The 27485-nt window shown below is 46.0% G+C and overlaps 1 protein-coding gene across 4 annotated transcripts; it reads left to right on the top strand.

Moving 5' to 3' along the window:
* Positions 1-465: 465 nt before the first annotated feature.
* nr4a3 (nuclear receptor subfamily 4, group A, member 3) lies at positions 466-27485 on the top strand. Of its 4 annotated transcripts, none has more exons than XM_023814832.2 (9): positions 466-790; positions 4068-4223; positions 7454-7485; positions 8606-9402; positions 16156-16285; positions 18171-18334; positions 18893-19092; positions 22831-23009; positions 26486-27485. In XM_023814832.2, the coding sequence occupies exons 4-9, from the start codon at positions 8608-8610 to the stop codon at positions 26767-26769; spliced, it is 1752 nt and encodes a 583-aa protein (XP_023670600.1). In that variant the 5' UTR covers positions 466-790; positions 4068-4223; positions 7454-7485; positions 8606-8607; the 3' UTR covers positions 26770-27485. The 4 variants fall into 4 exon arrangements, with proteins under 4 accessions (XP_023670600.1, XP_023670583.1, XP_023670590.1 ...); XM_023814815.2 differs by having other exon boundaries at positions 7454-7492; XM_023814822.2 differs by lacking the exon at positions 466-790 and adding an exon at positions 876-3332 and having other exon boundaries at positions 7454-7492.

Raw genomic sequence — 27485 nt, 5'->3', positions numbered from 1 at the left:
TTAAAACAAACACCTCATATTTCTCTATAATAATCATATCCCGAAATATTGCCAGTGCTTCTTGTGCTTAATTTTCTGAAGTCTTATTTTTGGTACGAACATAAGCATTCCTTCACAAACTGCCAAAGCTCACGTTTGACGAGTACGACATTTCTTTGCACGCCTGAAGAAATTATATGAAGGAATGTGATTTTGTGTTCTGGCCATGAAATCTCTTGTAAAAACGTAACATGAATACTGCCTTTTTTTATTATGACCACAGATTTACAATTCCCCACTGGTTTTACTTTACATCAGAAGATCAATCCCAGCAACACCACCCCTCCACTTTTTTTCTGGCACTGTGAAGAGAGGGCTCATATGTCTACTGTAGTTCGGCGAGCTTGAGCCGAGCTAGCGAGTGACGTCATATGTCCCATGGCGTCACATTGACGTCTCGCATACCAGTCGCTCTATGTAGAGCGCAGACACATAAATGTGCTATTAGACTTTCTCTCACAGAGCTCTCCACATAAACAAAGCCACATTGCAACTTCATCACAGCGCATCATCAGCATTAGTAACACGGACGCAGAAAACGGATCGCAGAAGTCCAGTGGTCATGCACCGGAGTATTTTTTGCTCTTTAGAATAAAAAACGAAAAGTAAAACAAATCTGTCACTACGTCTAGAACTACTGCTGTACTACTGTTACAACGACTATTTCATTTTTATGATAATTCCGAAAATCTACAGGAAACTTTAAGGGGGCTAATATCACATGTAAAGACGGAACCGCTACAGCAAGCAAGTATGTATCGATATGTTGTTTTTTTATTTACGATTCATTTTATTTATAATTATTGGACTTAACCATATAGCAGTGTTATGGCTAACGTTACTTAAATGACAGGTTACTTTTTTATCATTAATCCTTGGCTAACAAGAAACTTTATTATTATTTTCGTCAAAGAATAACTGAGCTCTTCGAAACTTTGTGAATTTGGATAAGGAAACCTGTTGAATATATGACATTGTAACAGACCGAGAGCGGAAAGAACACGGTTTGATTGTACGATTAATGTCTGGCGAATGGAGGCGATTTCGAAGAGAAAAAAGGTATCATATTCTTTCTGGTTGTCATGGAAATGAGATGCCATTCACCGACAGCCTGTAGCGCTGAAGCAGACCTAGGAGATGTAACGGTGATACAAGTTTTTGCGCCTTTCTTCGGACAAAGTTGTCTGTGCTCTGAAAACGGAATATTTTTTTTTCTCTATGCTTCGTTACTATCGGTAGTCATATTGTTTCGCTTAATAATGATTCGCATCTTTGATTTGCCTGTGCCATCATTTATTATAACTGACCGAAGGGTAACTGTGACCTTATTTTTTCGCCACGTGTGTGTTAACTCTCACAACATATAGACGTATTGTTGCGTAGGGATTGTTCAAGGTGAATTCGCTAAAACGCTATCGGTTTCGGGGTGATTTGTAATGGAAAACGAACCAGCCTGCGAAAGATTAAAATAATCCCGTGTTATAAAGTTTGCTGAGCTCGTGGATGACTCCGTTGATGACACTTTACGAAGAATAGCCTTTACATCTTTGAATAAATATCCAACTGATGCTCCGTTTTATGAAGCGGCATCTATTCGCATTGCAGTCTCGGTAGTTACTGATCTTGAATGGACTTATTTTCATATGAGGTTGAGTTGCATCTCCGGTATCAATTCTGTTTTTTGTTCTATGTTAGGAACCGCAGATAATATACAATACAGCTATATGGCAAATACATGCGCAAGCAACAGAAACTGTAGAGTCAGGTGACAACTATAGGCTATTCTGAACAAAGTCTCAAGAAAAAAAGCGAAAACTCTTCTTATTTTTACATTAGCCTGCTGTCTGAAATTTAAGTCTTAGTTCAGAATGGGAAAAGTTAAAAATTGTGTCCTTCCCATACTGCTTGATGGCTGATTGCACGGCAAGAAAATAACACGGGTTTCATTTTGGGCAATACACACATCATCAACTAAACACAAATGGAAATCACGTTATTTTGTCGTTATAACGATCGACAGTCTACGTTCAACGCACCATAAGGCAACTTAGACCAACTGTGGATAAAATGTTGCTATGTCTTTTTTCGGATTGTCCTCGTGCTCAAGATGTTATAAATTCTCGTTTTCATTTAGGCCTAGCAACATTAGTTTTACTCCTGCTTTTTGAACATGTATTGAGATATTTCAGAGTTGTTTGGCAGTTTTTCGTGTGATTTAGCCTACTTATAGCCCAAGTAGACACAAAAATCATCTCTTGACAGGTTTCACTTCTTCAGCTGATTTACTGTAGTCTACTTGTAGCTTTTCGTTTTTCGCTGTCTTTCTTTTTCTTTCTCCTTTCTTCACTTGTCTGCCAGAAAGCCACTTACTGTCTGGCTTATTAAAGTCGGGCGCTACCGCCTATCACAAGGTGCGTGTTTAAAAGACCATTCACGGTTCTCTAGGTAACCAGTCCCCGATCGCTCCGGATGGATCAGCGAGTGAAAAATAACCACACCAGTTAGCTTCTGTTGGAAACATGTAGCCTGGTAATGGTCTATTTGAAGTGATGATTGCGAATCCATCTTTACAAAGCTGAGCGACCGAAGAGGCACGCGTTTGAATTAAGAAAACACAAGTTCGGCATGAATTGTTGAGAAGAGGGAGAATTTGCCAAGTTGTGATATACCTTGGCAGTTATTGTGAAGACGAGACTGAGTGAAAGCGTGGTGTCTTATAAGTCTGCTTCTGTGTAGGCTACTGTAGTTGAAATCGGATTGAATTCTATATAAATCATATTTTATCTTATATTAATTGCTTCACTGTCTCCATTTGTTCTGGTATTATTATTAACATCATTATTGCTATCATTACTACTACTAGGCAACTACTAACTTGTTACTGTCTCACAATACTGAGTTTTCGAATTAACTTAATATTGGAAGGCTGTTTTATTTTAGTTATCTTACTAGTTCCAGTAACATGGCAAATCTGCACATATGTTGCATGCGATATTTAAGTCCGGAAAAGTATATGTGTATTAACAAAATGTGTCATTTTGCAATCAGTTAAGTGATTCATAGTTTTCGGAATTATTAATTAATTGTCTTGCCGAAGCATAAATTCTATCAAGTTAGAAACAAGGGTACCGAAGTGGCTTGATTTGTTTAGACATGCTTACGCAGAGAGGGGGCGCTGTACCCTTTTAAATAGTCTGTTCTTGGGCGCTTGAATGCATTTCAAAGTTGAAGGCGTAGGACGCGCGCGGACAGTTTCATTTTATGGACTAACTCAGGTGGATATTGCTACAAAGGTAACTGGAAGTGTGTGAGATGTTGTGAGTTGCTTGAAATTCAAAAACTTTCACTTTTTAAAAATAATATATGATTGTACTCATATTTCCATTGCTGTTGCGTTGTTATTCATTTCTGAACTCAAATGTATTGTCTGTTGTGTTGGCAGTTGCCTATCTGACATTTGCGCGTGCTTGATTTTCAGTTTGTTTGGATGTGAGATTGTTATGTCATGGCGAGTAGGATTCTGTTCTTTATCTCCTCTTCTGAATTTCTGTTGAATTGTATGAATTGCGATGTGCATGCTCTCATTTAAAGCTTGATCTCTATAGAAAAAAAGTTAATTTTACGTTATTCTTGCTAAAAAGGTTATAGTTGTATATGTGTACGAAGTGAAATACATAGATTTTCACTCGTAATCAAAAATTAATTTATGTGTTGTAGTTTTGTCCGGCTAAATGTGTCTTTATGCTTCATTTAATAAGACAATGTTATATTAATGTCGTTTAAAAAAAACGTTATATATGAATATACATTAGTGTTAAAGCTGATCGTTTGTAATGATTGCAGCTGCATTAGATTTGTGTTTGCAGTTTATTCCTCATAGTAAATATCCGGAAATTGATGTGGGAGACCCTTTGCCTACTAATCGCATTTTTGTCGATGTTTTATATATTAATCCTCGCGAATTAAAAGTTTGAAACAAAAGTTTGGGCCTAGTTTGCTTATACAGTTTTGCGTTGGTCTTCATACAGCCCCCGGTTCGAAAGAGCGCCCCCAGCCGAGCTCTGAGACCCGGCCGTCGGACACTGTAACTACCGAGGCGTCTGTTGCAGCTGCCTCTCTCCATCGCCTTGTACCAACTCCGCTGAGAAAACCGACCACAATTCAGCGTGCAAAATTTCAACCAGGTAAATCTCATTCATGGTTGAGATGATAACTCATTATAAAGAGACAAACATGTACGAAGGAGCAGAGAAAATTCTAACAGTGAGAATGGGTTTGTCTGTTTGTTTGTTTGTTTGTTTGTTGAATTACATATCTATAGACATAGAATTCTACCAACCAACAGTCCTCTTAATCATACATCTATCATCTACAAACTGTAATAATTAGCATCGTGCATTAAATACATTATGATACTTTTGATTCTTATGGTTTGTGTTTTTGATTATTCTGCTGGTTTATTATTTCAATAACAGTATTATTTCAGTGCTGAAAATATATGGAAATTATTGCATAAATGCGATTTTAAGTCCAAGAGAACACAGATCATGCTTCATTTTCAATTGTCCCCACAGGAAATAAGTACTAACTATAGATATAACTCTAAAGAAATACAGGAAAACTTGTGAAATTATTTATGAAGGATTTTTTTTTTCAAAAAGCATATTTATACACACACATACATACATTTATTATGAGAAAATATATATTACAAATAGTAACGGTTCACGGTGTAGTACAAGATAGTGATTTGTGAAACGCACATCATGCAACATTTTGTTGGATTGGAATGAAGAATGAGGACAAAACACCAGCGTCCATCCGGCTGAGGGGACGAGGCGAGAGTCGCGGAGGTAAAAAAAAAAAAAAAACCCTAAACACGCGAGCGCCGCGACAGAGTTCATAAATAAACAGGTTACACAAGTACAGGAATGCTGAGCAGTGGTATGTAAATGCTCTTTTTAAGTTAGACTTTTCTTTTTTTCTCAATCAAAGGTGTCACTCCCTCGACTCGTTCCCACAGCTACTTTTATCATAATGACCTTAATGACTCCAGTGATTGCGCGTTGAGTGTGTGTTTGCGTGCGTGGTGAAGCGTCTGCTGCCGCATGGTTTGCGCAAATATACTTGTATTTCGTTCATTTTCAATTTTCGCTGGATGTATGGCATTCTGGGAATGAACAAGCGCGCCCAATTTTGGGACGGCTTCATTTCATCCACCTAAAATGCACACCTCGAGGTTACAGACCGCTTTAAAATTCAGCTCCATCCGCTTTATTCTTAATCATTTCGAAAGCTTCTGTCTGAGGCATTTTTCTTTGATGGGCTGTTTGGTTTTTGCTGTTTGGCAGTTTGAGTCTTCTGTGCTGTCCTTTCATACGTGGACAGATGTCTGGAATTAATAGTATTTTTTAAAATATTGAAATTTTGCCCTTATCGCTTTGAAAAGGTGGATTCATATGCATATTAAAGTTTGAGACGATGAAAATTAATTTATTCTAAAGTTAAGCCTGTGAGGTAGTAATTATTGTACATTTTATTCTGGGGGATCTGGTCCAATTAATTTCTAAATGGTCTGCGTGACAGTTTAGGTGTTGTAGGGGCAGGTAAATACGGTCTTGATTTCCACTGCACCATAGGCAAGTTCACCATTATTCGATAAGTTATTGTATTGACATTTTCTTGACATTTGGGGATAGTCCTCGCGACTCGTTATGTAAGCAAATGCAAATTTTGCTGAACTTGGATATTTAAAATATGTACCTGCAGAGCTCATGATGGCGTTTTCTTAATAATGTGAAGTGAAGGCAAACAGTATACAACATTTCAGCCATATGTATGTTATGAAAAAGTTTTATTTGTACAGGCGACTCCATGATGCTGCAAGCTAATGGTCATTATTAGTAAAGCATTCGTTTGAAAAACCTGTCATCCTGCATGAAGCTCAACGTTAATGTGAAACAATATGAAAAGGTTACAATCATGGGAAAGGTTTATCATGGGAAAGAGAGGGAATCAGTATGTCCTAATATTTCTTTCTGTTGCGTGTAAGGTCCACTGGCGTTGACTTCACAGAAATGTGTAGCGGAAAGTATGCCCGCGTAATAGGGTATACTCGGCATCATAAATACAACAGCGTGCGTCGCCGGAGGTCATTTTGACGGAAATTGTATGATCACGTTAGTTAAAGCGGAAGATGCCCTTGGAGGTGGTGGTCTCGAAGGAGTGCACTGGGGAGAGTGTCCCACCCATCACCGGCGGTACAGGGGCAAACCGCCCTGACGTCACGGCCTGTCGGGCTCTCCCTTCGCACCCACCCTTTCCAGTGAGTGGGCGAAAAGCTTCGCGCAGGTTTCGTAAAAGAAACTTTGACTCATGTAACAGTCTAATAAAAAAGAAGGAAAATGGCCGTAAAATTCTGTGATGACATCATATGTAATATTGGGCCTATCTAGATGCTGCACGAAAGAAAAAGGTGTTATAAAACACAAATGACGTAACAAAAGTCTAAATGCCAATTTCTTTTTAATTAGGAATCATTTGTTCAGCTTTTTTGTTTCTGAAAAAAAATATTTCTGCAACTACATTTTCTTAACCAAGCACCTAATTTAAGATTACATTTTTTTTAAAGTATTATGCGGTATATTTTGTTAATTGTAAACCATAATATATAAAATGTGTTACAATACAATCAACAAAGTCTTTAAAAAAACTACACTTAAAAAAAATCGAACCGGAATTAGTTTCCGACTAATTACATTAAACCGTGATCGCACACAGAGCTCTGGTTTTACTGTCTCCCATTGATAGCTCGTTTACAATGTGTGTGTGTGTGGGTGTCTTAAATAACACGTGTCTGTGTGTTTGTGCGAAACGGAAAGACGGTGGACAGCGAGAAAGGATAGACTTTATTTACGCACACCGCTGTACATAATTGATAAGTCTGATTTTATCAAGCAAATATTACGTACTGCCATATTGGAGATTACGGGGACAACAGACGAAAAAAATCTGTTTATGCAGTGCCAGTGAGACATCCACCTTGTTGACAGTTCCTCGGTTGAAAGAAACGAGCAAACAGGTGCACTTCAGTGCGCTCACAGGAACGATTGATTGCAGGCCTGCTCCCTTACCTTTATACACACACAAACTCACACACTCACACACACACCATACATTCGTAAGTACTCCTGAGGTCGTCGATTGAAATAAACCCTTTCGTTGTTCCTCCTCACTCACACTTTGCAGGGAATACACTTCAGACCTGTTTGTAATTTCTTTTTGCAACTTGCGTGTTTGTTTTCAGTGTATATTATGGCTTGCAGTGCCAGACAGTGTTGTATAATATTTAGCCTATGTTCAAATTATAAAGCAGTTTTATTAGTAATACACAGAGAATGTTTTTCCCCAACAGAACTAACTGCAATGACATTAAGAACAGGAACAGTAAGTAGTAAGTAGAAATGCGATGCATGTCTTGGTTGCTTTTTTGACACCTGCCTACGTTCCTCCGCATACCTGGGGGGTCGTTCCATTCTAAATGCTGGGACCAGTGGGTGCGTGAGCCAGGCGCTGGTTCCGTTGCGTAAATTTACTGTTACACCTCATTGGCTAAGGAGTGTGGCATTGTGCTTCATCTTTATGTTCTCACATGTCATTTGTCAGGGTTTGTCTGTGACACAAGTCTGGAGTTTTGGGCAATGGTGCATGTACATTAATGCTTAGATATCCAGAAGGACCTCCAGAAGATCAAAAGAAGGCATATAGCTACACGAGAAGAGCGGATAGGCGTTACTCACAAATATAATTAAAAAACCTGAAACTTGAAAATCAGAAATCCGTGAGAGAATTTCTAAGATTATTCCTGGGCTGGGGACTGAGCGTGAGTTTCACAGCCCTGGATCATTCAGAAGTCGTCTTCATCCCACACAGCAAACCACAGGGGTTTGTCGCGGACACAGTGGTGTCTATTAAAATTTAACCAGTGCACAGGTAATAAGTCAGGGATGCCTTAGTTATTCATCTGAGAAGCTCCTCACTGCCTCGGTAATGTCATTAGGCAGCCAATTGACGCTGAAGCAATATTGCATTTTGGGTAGTATTTGTGAATGGCTTTGCGGTGAGGTGTAATTGGCTCTGAGCTTGTCATATCTGGTCATTTTTTAAAACTGTGTCCTGGAATGTTTGTGTTCTGAGGCTGCGTTGCTGATCTACACTTCGCCTCAAAGGGGACGTGCCTTTGTGTGGCTTTGCATGGCTGGTGGCGCATGCCGGCGCTGACTCCGTGCCTCTGGTCCTGGGTGGCCTTCTACAGCAGCTTACAGGAGCTCCAGCTCAGCTCCACAGTACACTTGTCAGCTGAGCAACTAGCATGTTGATCCTCAAAGTAAGGCAGCACTGATACAGTTGGGGAGGCCCGGGAACCTCTTACGGAGTGTATTTAGGAAGCTTATGACATGCTTTTGAATGGTGGTGTCTGTGAATGATTTTTTTTTGTTGTGGGGGGGAGCTGTGGTATTTCTGAGATCTTTCTTTCACCTCTCTTCCTCACTGGTTGTGCTTACAGATATGCCCTGTGTGCAGGCCCAATATGGCCCCGCCCCCCCCGGATCCAGCTACACCAGTCAGACCTTCTACGACTACAGCTCTGAGCTCATGAACCCGGACTACACCAAGCTGACCATGGAGCTGGGTGGAGGGGAGATCTCTGCGGCGGCCACCACCTCACTGCCCAGTTTTAACGTGTTTGTGGACAGCAGCTACGAGCCCAAGTCCTCCTGCCTCTACCAGATGCAGGGCCAGCGGTCCTTGATAAAGAAGGAGGAAGACCCTTACCCCGCACCCCCCCAGCTGTCTGAGGATGCCATTCCCAGCACCTCCATGTACTTTAAACAGTCTCCACCCTCCACGCCGACCACTCCTGGCTTGCCAGGCGCGCCCAGCACCTCCTTCATCTGGGATGATCCTCATCACCTCCCCCAGGTCCCGCCCAACTGCTCCCTGATGGATTCTGGTGCCCTAAAGTCCCCCCGTTTCCCGCCCTTCTTCGACCATTCCCCCCCGCACGGCAGCTATGACCCGGTCCCGAGGCCGCCGCCTCCCTCGTCCTCGTCCTCCGCGTCGGCCGTGCAGCACCCCCCCGGACTGGAGCCCCACATGTACCCGGTGCGCTTAGGGAAGCCGGGCACCCTACACTTCCCACTGAGCATGGGTCCCTGCACCCCCATCCTCGGGGAGGGCACCATGCCATCGCCTCCTGGCCGGTCCGGTTCAGGGGAGGGTACCTGTGCCGTCTGCGGGGACAACGCCGCGTGCCAACACTACGGCGTGCGCACCTGCGAGGGCTGCAAAGGCTTCTTTAAGGTAAATGCAGCATCGCCGTCACTACCTGGCCTTCGTGGGCCCAGGCGAAGCAAAGGTGGCTCTCTGGAAAGTCAGGAAAAGGTTACAGTCGGCGATGGGGCTCATCGGGTCTTTCTGAAATCTCATGTCAGGAACTTTACCGTAGAATGAAATCCCAGGCAGTGCCCTAAGGAGTAACGCGTCACTAGTAAATTGTAGCACCAATGATGGCTTTAACTGCTATATCCCTGGGAACCAAACTGCCTGGTAGGAGGCTGTGTGAAGCTGTAGAGTTACACATTAAAAAATAGCTAAATTGTGGTAATAACTTGGGGTTTACCCTACTGGTGATGTTCAGTCAATTACTGTTAAGGTTTAAGTGCCTGAGTCAGGAGAGAGGCGGCTGAAGCAAGCTTTCCCATCGGGATGTTTCCACGGAGTTGTGTTGGCAGGCGTCGTCGTAACATCGAGTCTCCCCACAAATCGTTCCGTGTCGAGGCACCGGGCCGCGGTGGTGAGCGGTTGCCACGGCTCCTCGCGAGGGCCGTTTCCCTCGGAAACCAGCGATTCTGCCGCCCCCCCCCCCCACCCCGAAGCAGCACGACGGCGTTGGGTAGTGAAAACATTGCGCTGTTCCTGGCTTTCCGCGAATTCTCTTAGAATGAGATTTTGCAGACCTTTAAAAGAATGTAAAAGAAAATCCTGAACAGAACTTGGCCCAGGAAGAGAATGTGTGGAAGTATGGAAATAACTTACTGGAGGTACTCTGTTGCGTCACTGGGTGGAAGAATCCATAGCGGCCATTTTTTTAAACTACTCAAATGGATGCCTGTATATTTGACCGGATGATGCTTTGACCGTTTGCCGTCTGTGGTGTCGATTAAGATATTCTTACTGTTATCTCTAAAAAAAGGCTGGGGTTTGTGTGGATGGTTCTAGAATGTATTATAAATGTAGCTTTTAAAGACAGTCTCAGTTTCAGCCTAAACAAAAAGCCAGCATCATATGGGCATCTTAAATACCCTTATATAGATGGTTTCAATTATTCAGTTTTATGTCAAACATAATTTCAAAACACAGTTATTACACTGCAGAATTTTACACAATTTTCAGTGATGGTGGTATTTATGGGCCAATTTTCCCCGCAACAACAATTCAGAAAGTAATGATTTTACTCATGATGTTTCAGTTGCTCTGTGCTTAATTATACAGATTAATTCAAACAAAACCAAATTATACGAACTGAATGAAATTCTTTCCTATTTTTCTTTTACAGGAGTATAAAATTACTAAGCTGCTTTTGTCAGAAGTCCTTCACATAAAGTTTAATAATACTTGCCCATATTTCAGACACATTGCCACTAAAATCATTAACATATTTTGTGCTGTAATTACATGTTTTAACTTTATAAAATCTTAGTGTAGTATAACAGCAAACGATATTGACATGACAAATAATGCACTGGAATGCATTATCTGTCCATTTAAAATCTGCTTATTACTGACAACTTAGAATTTCCACTTGCGAGTATTTTATTTTGCAAAAAATAAATTAGTACAGGCTATGAGGCACAATTTAATAATTTGCTGCTGTTATCAGCTCGTTTCACAATTTGATTTAGTAATTAAGTCAGAGGCTGATTTGCCCGCTTTTGCGTCTGTCTGGCCGCTTTTGGTGCTTCGGAGGCGCCGCCAAGGGCCTCTGTCTCTCCGCATACAGGGAGCCGAGTGGTGCAGGTTAGCGAGCCACTTAAAAAATTAAAATAAACAATTCACCTCGGCTTAAGCATACGATGTCACGCAGAAATGCAAAAACACCCAGCGGCTCGCCGGTTTAGAGACACGCCGCGGCCGCCGCTGATACACTGAGATGCTGGTCTGCCTCCGGTGCGCCTGTGCGCGTGGACCTTCTGTCTCTTTAATTATATCATCGCAAGGTCGCTGCCCTCCTTAATTGAATAGATGTTATGTTTGATATTCTAAGGGAACATTTATTAATTTATTCACATCTCGTACTTTCTCCGATATTGTCGTGTAATTAAAGCTGTTTTCGTGAGCGCGACTTCCCCTCAAATCAGATGGTATTCCAGGTTAAATAGCTCGAATACCTCCTTCGCCTTTCCCTTCACTTAAGTGTAATCGAGTGCATCGCTTACTTAAACTGGAACCGATTATTTGGGCAAATTTCATGCAAGTTACAAGCATTTTGAGGTCCATTGATTATGTGTCGCTGTTTTTTTTTTTTAATAGAAAAAGTCTTTTTGTTCTGCCAAATGACCCCTCAGGTTTTCAAATCCTTCTGGAGCAACTCAGATTTGCCATTTGCTCAGAATGCCGACAGACACGTAGGTGTGCGCATGTAAGTAACGGGACGTCATTAGCCGTCAACATGAGACGTTCAGAGCCGGCAAGTCAGACGGTGGGTGTATGAAGAGCAGTGACAGCGAATCCCTAAACCCACACTGACTCTGTTCATATTTTTGGCAATAAGGAAAAGTCCGCCTAAGAGAAAGTGATTCCTTTAGCAAATATGACAATGAATGTACAATATATTAAGTAGTGTATTTTTCGTAATCATCTTCAAATAATTGTTTTTTTTTTCTGCCAAAGCAACTATAACCTCTAGTTGTCTGTAGACATTACGGGAGGTACAGCTCCTATCACCCTTTTAGAACCTGGAGAATTTTCTGATTCGTAAAGGTTCTATGGTTGAACACTACGTAAACTCCATATGAAACAGCTATAACTAGTGAAATAAAAACCGGTTTTTACAATTTCATAAACCTGTAATCCAACCAAGCTGAACGGACGTAACGTTAACCCACGCCTCGCTTACTCAGCCAATTAAAGGTGACCCAGTTCACTATTCTCCAGAAAAATAAATAAATAAACAACATTGCAAGAAACCGCAAGCGCCCGAGCACTTTTAATTAGGAGGGGGCCGACGGCGGCCGCCGGTCCCGCAGCACACGGAGAAAATGCCCGTCTGATAGACGCTGATTAGGGGTGGAGTGGAGGGGGTTAGGGAGGGGCGGCGTCCCTGAAGGCTTTTAATTTAAGCTTAGGCTATTAGCACATGTTACATGGCATGAATCTGCTTCTGCTAACCCCTCCAGACTCTCTCAGTATGGGGGGGGGGGGGGTGATCGGACATGAGTGGATTTATGTATGTATTTGTGTGTGTGTGTGTATATATATATATGTATATATATATATAGGACTGATGCTTGCAGTGTTGGGGGTCAGTTGGGGGGGGAGGTTACTGAGATTTCAGCTTGCCTTTATTTGCATTGCTCATACCCCTTGCAGAAGGATTCGGGGTCAGATGGCTTGATCTGGGAGCTCCGGCCAGTTTGCACTGAGCGCCCAAACACACGCCTGACCGAAGGAACATGATGACATTGAGGACAATGCATGATGGGTAATGGGCACATAGACACAGGAGGGCTAAAGAAACTCTGAGATGAGCCCAATGCAGGACTCGTCTTCCTCCCCTGTCAGCCTCAGCAGCCAAAGGGGAATTCTGGGAAACGGTTTCATTACGGTCACAGTTAGTGCTTCTCGCATGGTCCTGGGGTCAGGGGTAACTCGACTGTGTGTGTACTTGTGGAAGCTTCTCCACTGTGTCAAACAAGGTGCAGGTGACTCATCATTTTGACCTTGTCACATGATACATTTAAGGAGCGGCCACGGAGCTGCCCGGACAGGTACGGAGGCTCTGTAAAAGACCGTTCCCTTAGACTGTCGTCACCCACCCACGAACCAGAGGAGCAGTGCAGATTGGTCACAGCATCACCCTGATTGCCAAGGTCGTTTGGAGCTGCGCCACCTAGGGGGGATAGCAGGAGCTCACGCTCGGCTGCAATGCATGTGCATTCATTGCAGGGTTCGCATTAAAACGATTACATGAGCAGAAGCTGTCAAGGGCTACCCCTTGGATTTCTGTGAACCATATGACAAATTTCTTCATTGACACCCATGGTCCATTTCTTTGTGATGGCTGCCTTTTCTTCTTCGAGCATCCAAGCCAGTTCAGGCTGTTTTTCTTGGAATTCCTGCTAAAACTCTTTGAAAACAGGGCATGATCTTTAGAAATGCACAGAAATGCACCACACCAAAATCAACAGCTTCTGCATGGGGCACACCCCGCACAGGATTGCAGTCCATAGTAGGACACACAAGCAACGCAGGGAAGTTTAGAGACCCCAGCTCTCTTAGCTGCGTGTCTTTGGGGTGCAGGTTAGGAGCACGGGGAGAACATGCAAACTACATACAGGTTTTAACTGCTACATAATCAGCCTCATTGCCGCCAAGTGACTTTGCATAAATAAATCACAATATATTTTAAATCTGTGGAACGTCGATATGGAGCCAGAACAATACACAATCTCTTCATTAGTACTCATTGTCTTTGGTATAGCCAGTGGAAACCACAGTTTGGGTCAGATGGTGTGGTCAGTAGATCAAGAGATGAGGCAACCAGAGAAGACGAGAGAGAGACGTCCTCATTGGGGGTGGGGCCTCACCGCTGCAGCAGTCATCACCCATGGAGAGATGGGGGGTGAAGTGGACTAATGAAGCATCTTTTGTGTAGGAAGGAGGTGCATGGGAAAGTGTGGTGCACATTTTGCCCCCCAGCTTGCAGAGCATGCTTGGCCTGGGGAGGAGACTGCGGGGGGTGGGTGGGGGGGAGTTGCACAGCTTTCTCTCTAAGCATATATATCCTAAGCATGGTTAACTGAGCTTTTTTTGCAGATGTTTAGGGCAGGGCTCTTCTGATCTGGCCCTCGATTCCAAATCCAAGCCGTGTTTTCAGTCCTCCCAGGTAGTTTAATAATTACTGATCCTGATTGGGCACATGGGCTTCACACCTGACTCACAGGTAAAGGAAGGCTGGAAAATCAGCAGGGCTCGGCCCTTGTGGACCATGACTTCAATAGCCCTGGAGTAGAGCTTTCCATTCATAATTTATATAAAAGACAGAGGCAAACTAAGGAGTTATTTAGTGCAGCCAATGAGGCAGCTATCATTGCGTTTGGCTGAAACCTTACATACATAGTTCCCAGTATAAAGGTGTTGCCTCAGAGGAATGCTAATTAATACGTTTGGTGACAAACAGGAAACCCCTAGTATAAACTAGGTTCGTTTATAATGGACGATTCGACTTTAAATAGAACCTTCCACCCGTCTAACTTCTCACTTACACTGCCCAAGGTCACGGTGTGGGAGGCACCGGACAGCATAGGCACAAGGCTGCTATGGGCGGTTAGATAATCCGTCATCTGTAAAATCCTGCATACGATCAAAAGCTTTATACGGGGTCCATTTTTTTTTTCCTTAAAAAAAAACTTTTATAGCAGCACCAAGATTTGTGACTTACCCTGTATAAGGTTTTAATGGCCGAATGAGCACAATATATCTGTTATGCCTACGACTGCCTGAACTATAAAATTGCCTACTTATCATATATCGTGATGCATGGTATGAATGCGGAACAGTGGATAAAGAAAAACGCGCAAAACAGCAAATCATCTCATTTTCAAATGCTTAGTGCATCGTCCGTGGCTTAAGCATCCAAACCCCGGAATACAATATACAGGCAATTTAACTAAAATGGGATCCCATTCCGCGGAATTTGACTTGATTATTTAGATCTGAGGGTTCATTTCCTTCTTGTGGAAGTGGAACATAGAATAATTGCTTGGATATTAATCTCCCATACAAGAGGACACGTGAGACGCGCTCGGCTGTAATTATATTCATTTATTTTGATGCGTATCAGACTTTCCGGCTAAGCGACATTCTCGCACCTCTGGCGCAGCCGGCTGCGCAGGGACTAAGGGTGTCCGCTCTTATTTGCCTTACTCCTACACCCTCGCGTGCTTTTCTGATAATAACACCTGTTTAAGTGAACCCAAGTGGCATTAATACCCCGGTAGACGAAGCTTTCACCTCATTCTGCAAACAAAATTCACCCTAGGTTAAATTGTCTGAAACGGCATTAATCGGATTTTGTACACGTTATGTTAGGTAGGCTATAGATTTTTTTTTTTTGTAATCAACCCTTTAATGATTTTCAATGCTAAGTGGAAAAGAATACACACTTCGGGTTAGATTATTAACTGCTTAAGCATAAAACTGCAAAACAATTTATATCGTTGTTGAAACATCAATTTTACCTATATAAATTGGGTAGTATGTTTTGAATTTTGTATTTTCTGTATTAGCGTCCATGATTGACCGTGCGCTTGGGTCTCCTATGCGGCGCGAGGAACTCAATTACTTCTTGTCTTATTTTGTACTTGGAAAAAGTGGTGGCAACAGAAGTGAACCCAGATCGTTTTGATTTCATTTTAATAAGGTCAGTAATAATCGCGGGGAGCCAGCCGAGGAGAAAACAATCCCCAAAGGCGCAATTGAGAGGCGAGATGCGGAAAAGCCCGCGGGAGGCGCGCGATGACCCCGGAGTTTCACAAACAATTTTATCACGCGGCGTTGACTGTCTCGCGGGACCCGCTTCAGCACGCGCCTCGCTGATTCTCATTGTCAGCGGCTCGCGCTAATAAAATTGTCCCTCCTGCAGGCGAGCATGTTAGGAAATTAATTTTATCTAATTATATTGATGCCACCGTAGCTTTTTCACATTGTAATTAAAATCTGACCTGCAAGCTTCTTTTTTAATTCTTTCCAGGGGAAAAAAAGCTAATACAATTAAATAAATAAAGTGTGTGGTTCCCTCATTGTTTATTTCTCCCCATCACTGTCTCTCTGTAGAGAACCGTGCAGAAGAATGCCAAGTACGTCTGTTTGGCCAGTAAAAACTGTCCGGTGGACAAAAGAAGACGCAACCGCTGCCAATACTGCCGCTTCCAGAAATGTCTGAGCGTGGGCATGGTGAAGGAAGGTAATGTACCGAACTTAACAACCCTCAAAGGCAAGCCCACACGGCAAGGAGAGTGAAGTGGACCCATTGTAAACATGACCCCATGACCTTAAACAACTGTACACCACATATATGTAAATGGGCTGCATTTTATATCCCCAATTCCCAGCCAATCACAGAGAGCATATGCATGCGACCTTCCCCTGGACCCTCATTTAGTAAGAGATTGAGAAAAATTGGAGCCTTAATATAGCCTGTCCTGTGAGACTATGGCAAGGCAAAGTATGAGACTACCTAATGAATCCTCATCCACCAGCGCTGGCAGCTTCCTCATATGACGCTACACGTGGACTCCTAGGTCCCATCCATTACCGCGCCATCGCACCGCGGCTCCTGTAACTTCCGGTGCACGCTAATCAGCCCCCCCCGAGCGCTAATCATGGACGGCGGCGCCATTAATGACCCGACCTATTGCGGTGTCACAGACTGAGAGACCGTGCTGGCAGAATCAAAGCCGGCAGATTGCTGGACGCAGTTTCGTGCACTTGATGCGGAACTGCCAGAAACAACAGGTCCCCCCTGTACAACCTGATGTCTCATAAATCTGATTAAGGTGGCATGAATTTCTTCAGGGAGTGTTTATGTCCAGTCATCACATTAGCAGTGAAATCCAGAGACTCCTTTGCCATGCTTGTATGTTCTCAGAATTTGTCTGTTAGACATGTACAGCTACTGCCCTTGTACACGTTTGTGTGCTAAATTTGAGATGTCTGTTCCCTGTCCAGATGTATTTAAATACTCGGCACCGAGGTGCCCTCTACTGGTCAGGAACAGCTTAACTTCTTCCAGATTTTACCACAGTGTTCCCAGACTTTTAATTTTTTTTACTTTTTGCCTTCATGATCCCTTTGTCTCAGTAAGAGATGTCAAATGTCCTTCTCTGACTTTGTCCTGTCCTGCCTTCCCATGTTCTCTCTGAGCTCATGGATCCCTTGTTCAGAACTTGTGTGAAAAATCAGGTCCCTCAAAACTTTGGAGAAGTTCTGAAGTCCTGACCGTGATAGAAGCTCTGGTTGATGGTAAACCAGAGGATTGGATTCATGCTCTGGGTTATGTCCCTGGCTAACACAAAAAAAAGTGTGCAAATGAAAAAATACCTCAGTATTTATGTTTTATTTGCAAAGAGTCCACAGCGTGTACCAAAGCTTATATTTGTGTATGAGAATGAGGGGGTCTTAAGCAGAATTTGAAACTATCAATATTGCTACAGCAAATAGCCCAGATAATATCTGGAAAGAAAGCAGTGCCGATTCTGTACCTCGAAGAGAAACCATCTGATATAGTCATAGGCCACTGTCCTGAGCACTATGAAATCTCCGTTTTTGACCACGGTAAACCGAACACAATAAAATAATTCGGTGGAGAAAGCTTTCCGATTGACCTTTGAATGCCAGCCTCGTCTGCAAATGATTGCAATCTGCCATCACCATTCTTGTCATAATGAAAACCTCCGCTGGTGAATATCAACAAGAAGTATTAGTATATTGCAAATGATTGGTTTGATTATGACTGTGCCGACTTCCCAGTTTACTGTAGTTTTACAACCAAATTTCACGCCACATGCTGAGTATGTTCACTGAATACAGTTCTTATACCATTTACATTACGCCGTTGTCCCGTTCTTTGATGTAACTATTCAGTCTTGTTATTTGGGGAATTTCTCCAGCCTGTGATTTCCTTATGATTCTTATCTGGATTCTTTGATAGCTTTTCATGTTATTTGTGGCTTCAGGATCTGTGCAGCTCGGGCTGATTGTGGTGTCACCATTCCTGCAAGTCCCTGTTGGCGGTGTTTACATTTGGGGGTGCGACTAAGCCTACCTCGCTCTTTCTCTGCCCCACCCAGTGGTCCGGACAGACAACCTGAAGGGCCGAAGAGGTCGTCTGCCTTCCAAACCAAAGAGCCCCCTACAGCCGGAGCCGTCACCCCCCTCACCACCTATCAGCCTCCTCAATGCCTTAGTGAGAGCCTACTCTCAGTCCACCCCCAGAGACCTGGACTACAGCCAGGTGAGGCTGCTCAGGGTGGGCTTTCGGGTGCCTGCAGGGTTCAGCACAGCTGCAGCTGAGTTCAGTGAAATGTCACTGCGTACATCTCACTTCCACGCACCGCAGTGACTCCACAGTAATGACCATCTCTTCCACCGACTCGTTTTGTATTATTGAAACCTGACTCTGTGCTTTAAATCAGCTTTTCTGTCTAAATCCTAGTATGATCATCAAATCAAGCTCTCTAAAGAAATGGGGCCCTAGTAAATCAGATAATCAGATCATGTCATTAAAGCGGAACCACATATCTATTAGGTCAAGAATGGTACCAGGACGCATTATCAGCAAACTCATCCTTCTCTGGGTCCCGTCTTTTTCCATCTTTTCCCCCTTATCTTTTCTTATCCCCTCATCGTTCTGTCGCCGTGTCCGTCTCAGCCTCCTGTTGTCTCTGTATGTTCGTCCTCAGTTGACGTCATTTTCGCCGCTTGAGGAACATATTTACACTTTTACACTCCCGTCTCCCATTTAAAGTTACGGCGCATCACTGCATCCTGCACGTCTCTCCCCTCTCCGCAGTTCAGCGCCGTGGACCAGCCGTCCACCACCTCAGACGCCCAGCACATCCATCTCTTCTACCGCCTGCTGACCAGCTCCATGGAGGTGACGCGATCCTGGGCCGACCGCCTGCCCGGATTCTCCGATTTGCCGCGGGAGGACCAGACTCTGCTCATTGACTCCGCCTTCCTCGAGCTCTTCGTGCTCCGGCTGGCCAACAGGTGAGGGGATGCTGTGTCCCAAGACACTATTCCTGCCCCTAGACCCAGTATCGGGTGGGGTATCTCGTATAGGGGGCCGGTTACTACTAAGGGGTCGTCTCACCTGTAGGACCATCACCCCATCACTGTGGCACCGTTGCAGATGGTTAAAAATGGATACAGTGTTTTCAAACGGCAGTCCCTGGAATAATTGAATAATTAGCCTGTTGATTTATCTTCACTGGGGAGGACTGGAGCGAGTCACTGCCATAACCGGCAAGGTTAATGAGTCTCTGCAGTGAAGTGGGGCTCGTTAGCGTAATTAGACACACACCCTGCTAAAACAAAACATACATTTCCTCCTGCGGGGGGCAGGGTCTACAGACCCAGGTCTGGGTACAGGCAGATACCCTGCTTCTGGCTTGGAACCGAGATCCTGGGGTTGACACAGTGCTCCATGCCGAGGGGGGAGGGGGGTGGTTGGGGGGTGTGTGCGGGTTGCTGGGGGTGCCACGCCAGCCGTCCAGAGAATGAGCCTCTTTAAATTTATAGGCCAAACTCAGGCCAAAGAGACGCCTGCCTACAACTCCCCCCCCCCCTCCCCACACTTGAACATCTCTTTTTGTGTACGGTCGTCACGGATGGGAGGGGGGCTTGTCACCGAGGAACTCTTGCCTTAAAAAATCTGCCTGCCCCCCCCCCCCCCACCTACTGGGCATGATTTCACATTGCCCCCCTTACACTCCCATCCCTCCCCCCCACTCTAGCCCTATGCAGCCTGAAACGGAATCACAAGTACAGTGATCCTTATGTACAATGATCCTTAAGTACAATGATCCTTACGTACAGTGATCCTTATGTACAATGATCCTTAAGTACAATGATCCTTACGTACAGTGATCCTTAAGTACAATGATCCTTAGCCAGAGTCAGCTCAGTGACCACTTTCAGGTCGTCGTCTTGATTCCCTTTTGGTGGCCAGTCGATGCCAGTTGATCCCATTCTACTGAGAGCGACCTCTTCCGGTTTGCTTCTTGAGCTGGTACCACAAATCTGCTTGCTCATCGAAGGCCTGTAAATGCAGAGTCTCCCCCAGAGCTGGGCCTTAGTTGGTGCTCAAGTGCAAGATGGGCAGTGGGGGTTGGGGGAAGCGTGTGATGCAAGGAGCACCACGTGGGGGGGCCTTGGGATTGGGAAGTCTGACTCACATCAGGGCCCTCAGCAAAGGACGTTCCCCACACGTTCCTGGGGGACATTGGCCCGCTGCCGGACTGGGCTGGAGGCTCTCGCCGTCTCTTTCACGTGGCTGAATGCGAAGCCGCCCACAAGGGTGTGCGATGGCCGGGGCGGTATGACCCGGTTTGACGAGCGCTACCTGAGTCACCCTTCGAGGGATGTCGCAGATACCGACACGATTTTCGTGTCTTTGCTGAGAAACGAAATCCCCTGAATGTAGCCTCCCGCCGCAGCCCGAAGGGGGCTTTGGCATAGCCGCAACGAGGCCTACAGGCCGTCACTGGGGACGCATGCGGCTGCACTGCGACCTGCAGGCTGCCGGCGAGAGGGAATGCAGCCGTGACGTCCCTATCGGCACGGGGCTGTGTGCGGACAGACCGTACACTTCTCTCTAAAACTGCCTCCTTGTGTTCTGTTGGGGCAAGAGCGCGGGGGAAACAAACAGCTCCTGTTTTCGCCTGAGAGCAGTGGGACTGCCGTCCCTACAGTGACCCCTTAAATCAGCTGACCTGGAGGCCCCTGCCCTCTTACCAGCGAACAAGGGCTATTCTGACAAGGGCCCCCGTCTTACTTCCCCACTCCTCGAGAACAGAAGGACAGTTTGTTGGTCTTTCGTGAGAGCTGTGGATACTGTTATTTTTTTTCTCCTTTTTTTTTCATTCTCTCTCTCACTTACTGCCTCTCTTCTGCTTTCCCCCCCCCCCCCCCCCCCATCCGTCGCTGTGGTTACTGGGGTAGGGGAGAGTTTCTCTGGAGACTGCTGTAGTCAGGGAAGAGGGAATGAGGAGGAGGAGCGACTGATGACTTTGTTGCCCAGAAGTGATAAAAGCGGAGGTCGCTGGGGGAGGGAGCTCTCTTTGGGGCCGTGTGTGTGTTGCTCATGTAGCCTCTAACCATTGTCTGGAGACGGCAGAGCCATTGACTCCCCCCCCTCCCCCACCCTAATACCCTACACCCCTCCTCACTTCTTCAATTGTCCATTCCACTCTGACCACCCCAAGTCCACTCACCCTGCATTCACATTAACGACCCCCCCCCCCCCAGCTCCTGTGTTGTTCGTGGACCCTTTGGCTCTTAATGTCCTGAGTTGAGCAGTGCCCCCTCTCCCCCCTCCCCAGCAGCCAAGAACGAACTTAAACCCATTAGCCAGTATTAATAAAGCACATGTTTCCTGATTAGCCGGAACCCGGGGCGGCAGACACAACCAATGAGCTTTTAATATTCTCTGTTACTTTTCTGTTTGTGTGTGTGTGTGTGTGTGTGTGTGTATGTGTGTGTGTGTGTGTGTGTGCCCTGTGATTGCCCTAAAGGCTCTCATCGGTTTGCTTGCCCTGATATTCCACACCACATTTTCTGAAACTGGGGGGCAGTTGTCTGGAGAAAGCGTTTTCCATTGTTAATGGTCGGACCTTTGTGATTAACTTCATTTCACATTCACCTGAAGCCCAGTTTGATGGGGGAATCGTTTTTTCCTGCCGCAGAAGTTTAAAGCTTAATATAAGAGATAATGAGATTTTATTTATTGTTGTATCTTTTATTTTATTAGAATGTCAGAGTGCTGTGATTTGTTAGCTTACACTTCATTCCCATTCTTATGCGTTTACTGTATCGTTCTTGTGCGTCGTAATGTGAGCGATTTCCTTCGGGATTAATAAAGTCTTCTGATTCTGATTCTGATTCTGATTCTGATTCTTCCAAACAAAAGGCACCAGAAAGAAAATGTGGCCATGTTTAACAGGAACCGCTAAGAATGGCGGCCAACATGCTACTTTCGTTTGAACGTTTGTGGAAGTGGCATTGATGCCGCAGTGATTTAATAAATAACAGTCGCTCGGCTGGTGTTTGCGCAGTGGCGCAGGTTTAGGGCAAACGGGGACCTGCTTTCTCGGGATAACAGGATTCCGTCTTGTGCCAGAGCTGTTCCATAGCAGAGCAGGACCCATGTTCCCATGGGAAATGCAGGCTGAGGAGAGTCACCCGCCTTTTAGCTTCCAGGTTGTGAGAACTAACTGCAGTACCGACTTTTCATATCATTTCAGGAATGTTACCGAACGAGAAAAAAAAAACCTTCATTTGGAAAACACAAGTTAATTGCTAGCATTCCTGTCCATCTTTGATGTGCGCCTTTTCCCCCCGTGTTTCTAATTTATTGCCGTTGTAATTATTTCCTCTCTTAGTCTAAAAACCGCAGCCAATGGGAATCCTGATCTTTTGCATGTGACTCCCAGCCTGCACTGGGCTACTGTCTCAAATTTTTGCAGAGCAAAAGTATAATGTTCTTACTGGTTTATTATTGAATGTTTTTCATTTGGGCCTGCTGCAGTGCTTTCCGCTTTAGCCCTATTACTGCTGAGCTTGATAGGAAACACGTGCTTAATGTTAAGAGTATAACTCTTTTTATAGTTACACTGAAATACAGAGTAACACCTAATTAAAACCCAGCAAAATCCTCTCACGAGAGACACAGAATGGACTGTTGCCACTGTCCAGCGGACTCAAGCCGGCCTTTCTGCTACCCTGCAGGTCCATCCTGGCGGAGGACAAGTTTGTTTTTTGCAACGGGCTGGTTCTGCACCGGTTCCAGTGCCTTCGTGGGTTCGGCGAGTGGCTGGACTCCATCCGAGATTTCTCGTCCCATCTGCAGAACCTTAACCTGGACGTGTCTGCCTTTGCCTGCCTGGCCGCCCTGGTCATGTTGACAGGTAACGCCGCTGTCTCTCAAGCCTTGGGGGTGGTGGTGGTGGTTAAAGCAGGTGGGGGGGGGGGGGGGGTCCTTATCGTCCCTCCTCATCTTACATGTGGCGGATCGACGACAAGAATGCAGATTAAGACTTTAATGCGCCGGGCAGGATTCACACAAAGGTGTTTCATTTACGAGCGACAGGCAATTATCCAGCACGGACGTGACGTTCACGTCACGCCTTCCTCATGTGGATGGATTTAATTACGCCTCTCTCCGTGTTTTTGTGACCCCCCCACCCCCCCACCTCCTAGCTCAGGAGCGATTGCTTGGGGGGAGAGAGCACAGGTGTTCTGACAGGTGTCTGTAGGGAGGGTGTGGACTGTGGAGAAAGTGTCCGTGTTGCAGTGTGCAACTGGAGCTTGCTGGGAGTCTCCTCCCCACCCCGATCGGACAGTCGGCCCTCCATAAAAGGCAGGGGTCTGCTTTTTTTGCCAAAAAAATGTTGCTGCTTACCATGCACGGACGAGGAGTGTGGACTTGTGGGTAATTCCCATTCCCGCAGTTGCACCTTGTGGTTTCAAATATGTCACCATGACGGCAACCAGTGACCACAGAGCAGGAGCAGAGTCTGCTTCAGGCACTGCCTCAGACACGTGGTCTCAGGCCTCATACTAGCAACGCTGGGACATCAAATGCGTAGCTGATTGGAAGTGGAATTCATCTCACTCATCTACCAGGAAATGTATTGGAGAGCTTCAAGTGAGAGATTCAAGGGCATGAGTATCTGTCATGAGATCTCAGGGAACTGCCAATATTTTGGTTATGAGAATGGGTGCTGAATCTACAATAACACCCTTACAATTTTAAATTGAAATGTGTTTTCCCCCATATTAGTAGAAGGTTTTTTGGAAGAAAATGTGATCTGTCCTACATTGACACAACATTTGGTAAATAGCGTAAATTGTGAATGATTCCAGGTTTTAGGTACAAAGTGGAGCTGTCTGAATATCAGATGCCTGACCAATTCAAAGTGCCCCCCCCCCTTCCCCCGAACATTCACAGATTCACCGGCGCTAGCAAATAATCCATTCAGTGGTAACATTCAATTAAGTGGATATTTAATGCATTTTTAATCTCCGCAGAGAAGTGGGAAATTGAAAACTCATATTTGTCACGTCACGTAAAAACAGGTGGGAGCCGAAGTCTTGCTTTTTTCCCTCCCAAAACTGCTTCTGTCTGGTTTATGTTTGTGCAGTGTTGCCTAGTGACACACGCTGGAGTTCCTGTGGGCGTGGCTCCCAGGGAATGGCGATGTGGCAGGATCGATAGGTTCAATTGGGGCTGGCGAATATTCGCAGTGGAAACATGTAAATATTTTATGATATATGTAAATTGTGCACCAACAGGTGGCGCAGTGGTTGAGAACCTCTTTATAACTACATGTTTTTGCGCACCAGTTGGGGCAGCTTCGAATCTCTCTCTACCTGCAGGCGGTTTCTCCCCCCCCCCCCCCCCCCCTTGCTCCGCTGTTCGTCTCTCCAAGGCAGGGGTGTCAAACTCCAGTCCTGGGGGGCCGGAGCCCAACGCATTTTTGGGTTTTCCCTCATTTAACACACCTGATTCAACTCATTGCATCTCCTAGTGCTAATTACCACACAGGTCTTGAGCTGAATCATTTATGGTGGAACAGGGAAAGAACTAAGCTACACAGGGCTCCGGCCCCCCAGGACTGGAGTTTGACACCCCTGCTCCAAGGTCTGATCTCTCTTCAGGTTCTGCGGAACCAACCGCAGGCAGCTATCATGAAGCGAGGACACACAGTACTTAAAACCATCTCCTCTTGCCTAAGGCCTAACAGGTCCGATATGCCTCCCTCCCAGGCCTACCAATGTCCAGTTTTCCTTCCACACTGTGTAATATTTTGGGAAGGTGCGTCTGTGTTAGAGCCTAATCCCTTCCTGTCTTGGCTGGATGTGCCTGTGGCGTGTCGTTCCACGGTGGGATCGCCATCCCGGATTTGCCACGCGATTCTTTGGCGTAGGGAAAGTAGGAAAACTTCTGGAACTTTCTGGGCAGGAGATGACGCATAGAGCCGGGATGAGCGATGAGCCGGGTCCCTCGGCATGGGACACAGCGGTCATACGAGCACCGCGGGGCTCTCTGTGATTTTCCCGGGCCGGATCGGTGATGAAGGAGGAGGGCTGCAGGGCACCTTGGCCCCTTGCTCCAGATATGGCCGACGGCATCTTCTCTCCTTCTTTAACGTCCCCAGTGAACAACATAAGCTGGCGATGTGAAGCGAGGGAGCTGCAGAACCCTCAAATGCCAAGCCTCCCCCCCCCCCCCAAACACCCCCAGCCTCCCCACCCTCCCACCCCCATGCCTAAACACACCCACCTTCACAAGAGCACTTAACTCTCTGGCGGAATCGACCGGGGCTCCGCGGTGCTCTCTTCACAAATGGGCCGTCTCGCTGTGCCGCAGGTCTGGGCCCCTGCTCCCCCCTGCACCCCCCCCCCGACCCCGGCCTATCGACTGCCCTAAAAGTGTTCGCTGCAAGTCTGCCATTCATTAGACCCAGGGAGAAGGCAGCAAGGGGACTGGAGAGAAAGGGGAGAGAGAGAGAGCGATAAAAGAGAAAGGAACAATGATTCCCTGGGGTCTCGCCTTTCAGCGTCTCGCGAAAACACGCTGCCTGCACCAAACCACCCCGTACCCCCCACCTCTCCGTTTACTCCGAGCCCCATACATCCAAAATGGGGGGGGAGGGGGGGGACACCGAATCGCTCTTCCCACACACGGATGCAATGCCGGGGTGTTGTCATGGAGCGGATTCGACACAGGGGGAGGAAGAATCTCCCAGCATTCACTACAGTAAAAGGTTCGAGTGTTTCCCTCATTACCTACGTTCCCCTTCACTGGCGGCTGCCGGACTCGCCTTTGTCCGCAAGCTTGCTCTTCGCGGCCCAAAGTAAATGAGTAAATCACAGGTTTAACGCCGCGCTGATTAATGCAGATCGGCCCGATGCAGTGGCCCACCTGACATCTCTTTGTCTCCGCCTTTATTTATGCGTGTGGACAAGCTGGGCGGCTCGTTTTCCGCACGGCCGCCGTGGAATAAATTAGTGCCCTATTAGAGCCCAGCGGTCTAAAGCGCTGGCCGCTGCCTGCGCGGCAGGGTTGCCATGGCGAGCCTAATTTGCAAAAGGCTTAATCGCGTTTTGCCACTCGAGGGGCTGCATAATCCCTTTAATTGTTGAGTGCTGGGGTTGGCGTTCAGCGGCGATGTCCGTGGTGGCGGTACGATGGCATGTCGTCTCCTTGCTCACAGAGGCTGACCTCGAATTTGTTACAGCAAACGTAATTTATCTGGTTTGTGTTTTTTTTTTCGTGAAACAGGCTACGGGCAGGGGGTTTGGGGCGGGGGGAATGAAAACGTTTGGTTCCTCATGCTTGTGCAACCCATCATTCCTTCACCCTCTCTGGTCATTTCAGAACAATGCCCGGGGCTGAAGGAACCAAAGAAAGTTGAGGAGATCCAGAACAAGATCATCTGCTGCTTGCGGGATCACCTGGGCTTCGGGGCCGGCGTGGCAATCGGCGGGGCCGCCGCCGCCGCGATGAAGCCGTCGGCCTCTCTGAGCAGGGTGCTCAGTCTGCGGGCAGAGCTGCGGTCCCAGCGCACCCAGGGCCTTCAGCGCATCTTCTACCTAAAGCTGGAGGACCTAGTGCCGCCCCCTCTTGTCATCGACAGGTTCCTGGACACCCTACCTTACTGACGGGGGCCCGCTGGCCGCATGCAAAGCCCCTCCCCTCCACGCAGCGGGGAGCGCACCCTGCTCTCTCAGTCCCGTGAAGACGTCCATTGTTTCAGAGGCCTCCACGATGCGCTGCGGCTGCGGATTGGCAGACGTTCTAGATATTCTAGAATTTAGAGTTCGGCCCTGGGGTTCTAGAGCCTCGGCACAGAGACAGTGACTGCCACACAGCACAAAAGTCCTGGACTCCTGTAAAACCCCCTGACTGGGTTTACATTTCTTACACAGAGGAAAAAAAACACACTTTCACACACACACAAAAATCAGACTTTTCACTTTTCCTTTGTTTCTATGTGAAGACGTGGGTATGTTTATTTTCGACAAGTGAAATCCAGAAAAGGACACTCCTCTCCGAGGTCTTTTCTTGCCAGAGTGGCTAGCATAATGTTTTTTGATGGAGGTTAGTCCCTAGTCATGTTTTGGAGAGAAAACCTCACTCCCGTTTGACACTAGGGGCGAGCCGGGATCTCCACAGTCCAGTAAGAGTTGTAACACATTTCTGTGTAAAATATCTTTCTGGAAAGTCTATTTCAGGTAATCAGCTCTAAGAATTGGTGTCATTTTTTTTTCCAAAAACTCCAATCTGTGGACATTTGTATCGAATTGTATCTCAAACAAAGAGCTTTGTGTGTACATCCTTCTGGAGTATTTTGTTATATAAAGAGTTTACCAGCACG

Source organism: Paramormyrops kingsleyae, chromosome 9, assembly GCF_048594095.1.
Source record: "Paramormyrops kingsleyae isolate MSU_618 chromosome 9, PKINGS_0.4, whole genome shotgun sequence".
Lineage (NCBI taxonomy): Eukaryota > Metazoa > Chordata > Actinopteri > Osteoglossiformes > Mormyridae > Paramormyrops > Paramormyrops kingsleyae.
This window is presented reverse-complemented; position numbering and strand designations above follow the sequence as displayed.

What these genes read in the sequence shown, in the direction of transcription:
- nr4a3 (XM_023814806.2), top strand. Translation starts at nt 3,545, where the DNA reads ATGGCGAGTAGGATTCTGTTCTTTATCTCCTCTTCTGAATTTCTGTTG. An exon ending in TTCTGAATTTCTGTTGAATT is followed by an intron (nt 3,597 to 4,067) that starts GTATGAATTGCG and finishes GTCTTCATACAG; the next exon opens with CCCCCGGTTCGAAAGAGCGC. An exon ending in GAGACCTGGACTACAGCCAG is followed by an intron (nt 18,335 to 18,892) that starts GTGAGGCTGCTC and finishes CCCTCTCCGCAG; the next exon opens with TTCAGCGCCGTGGACCAGCC.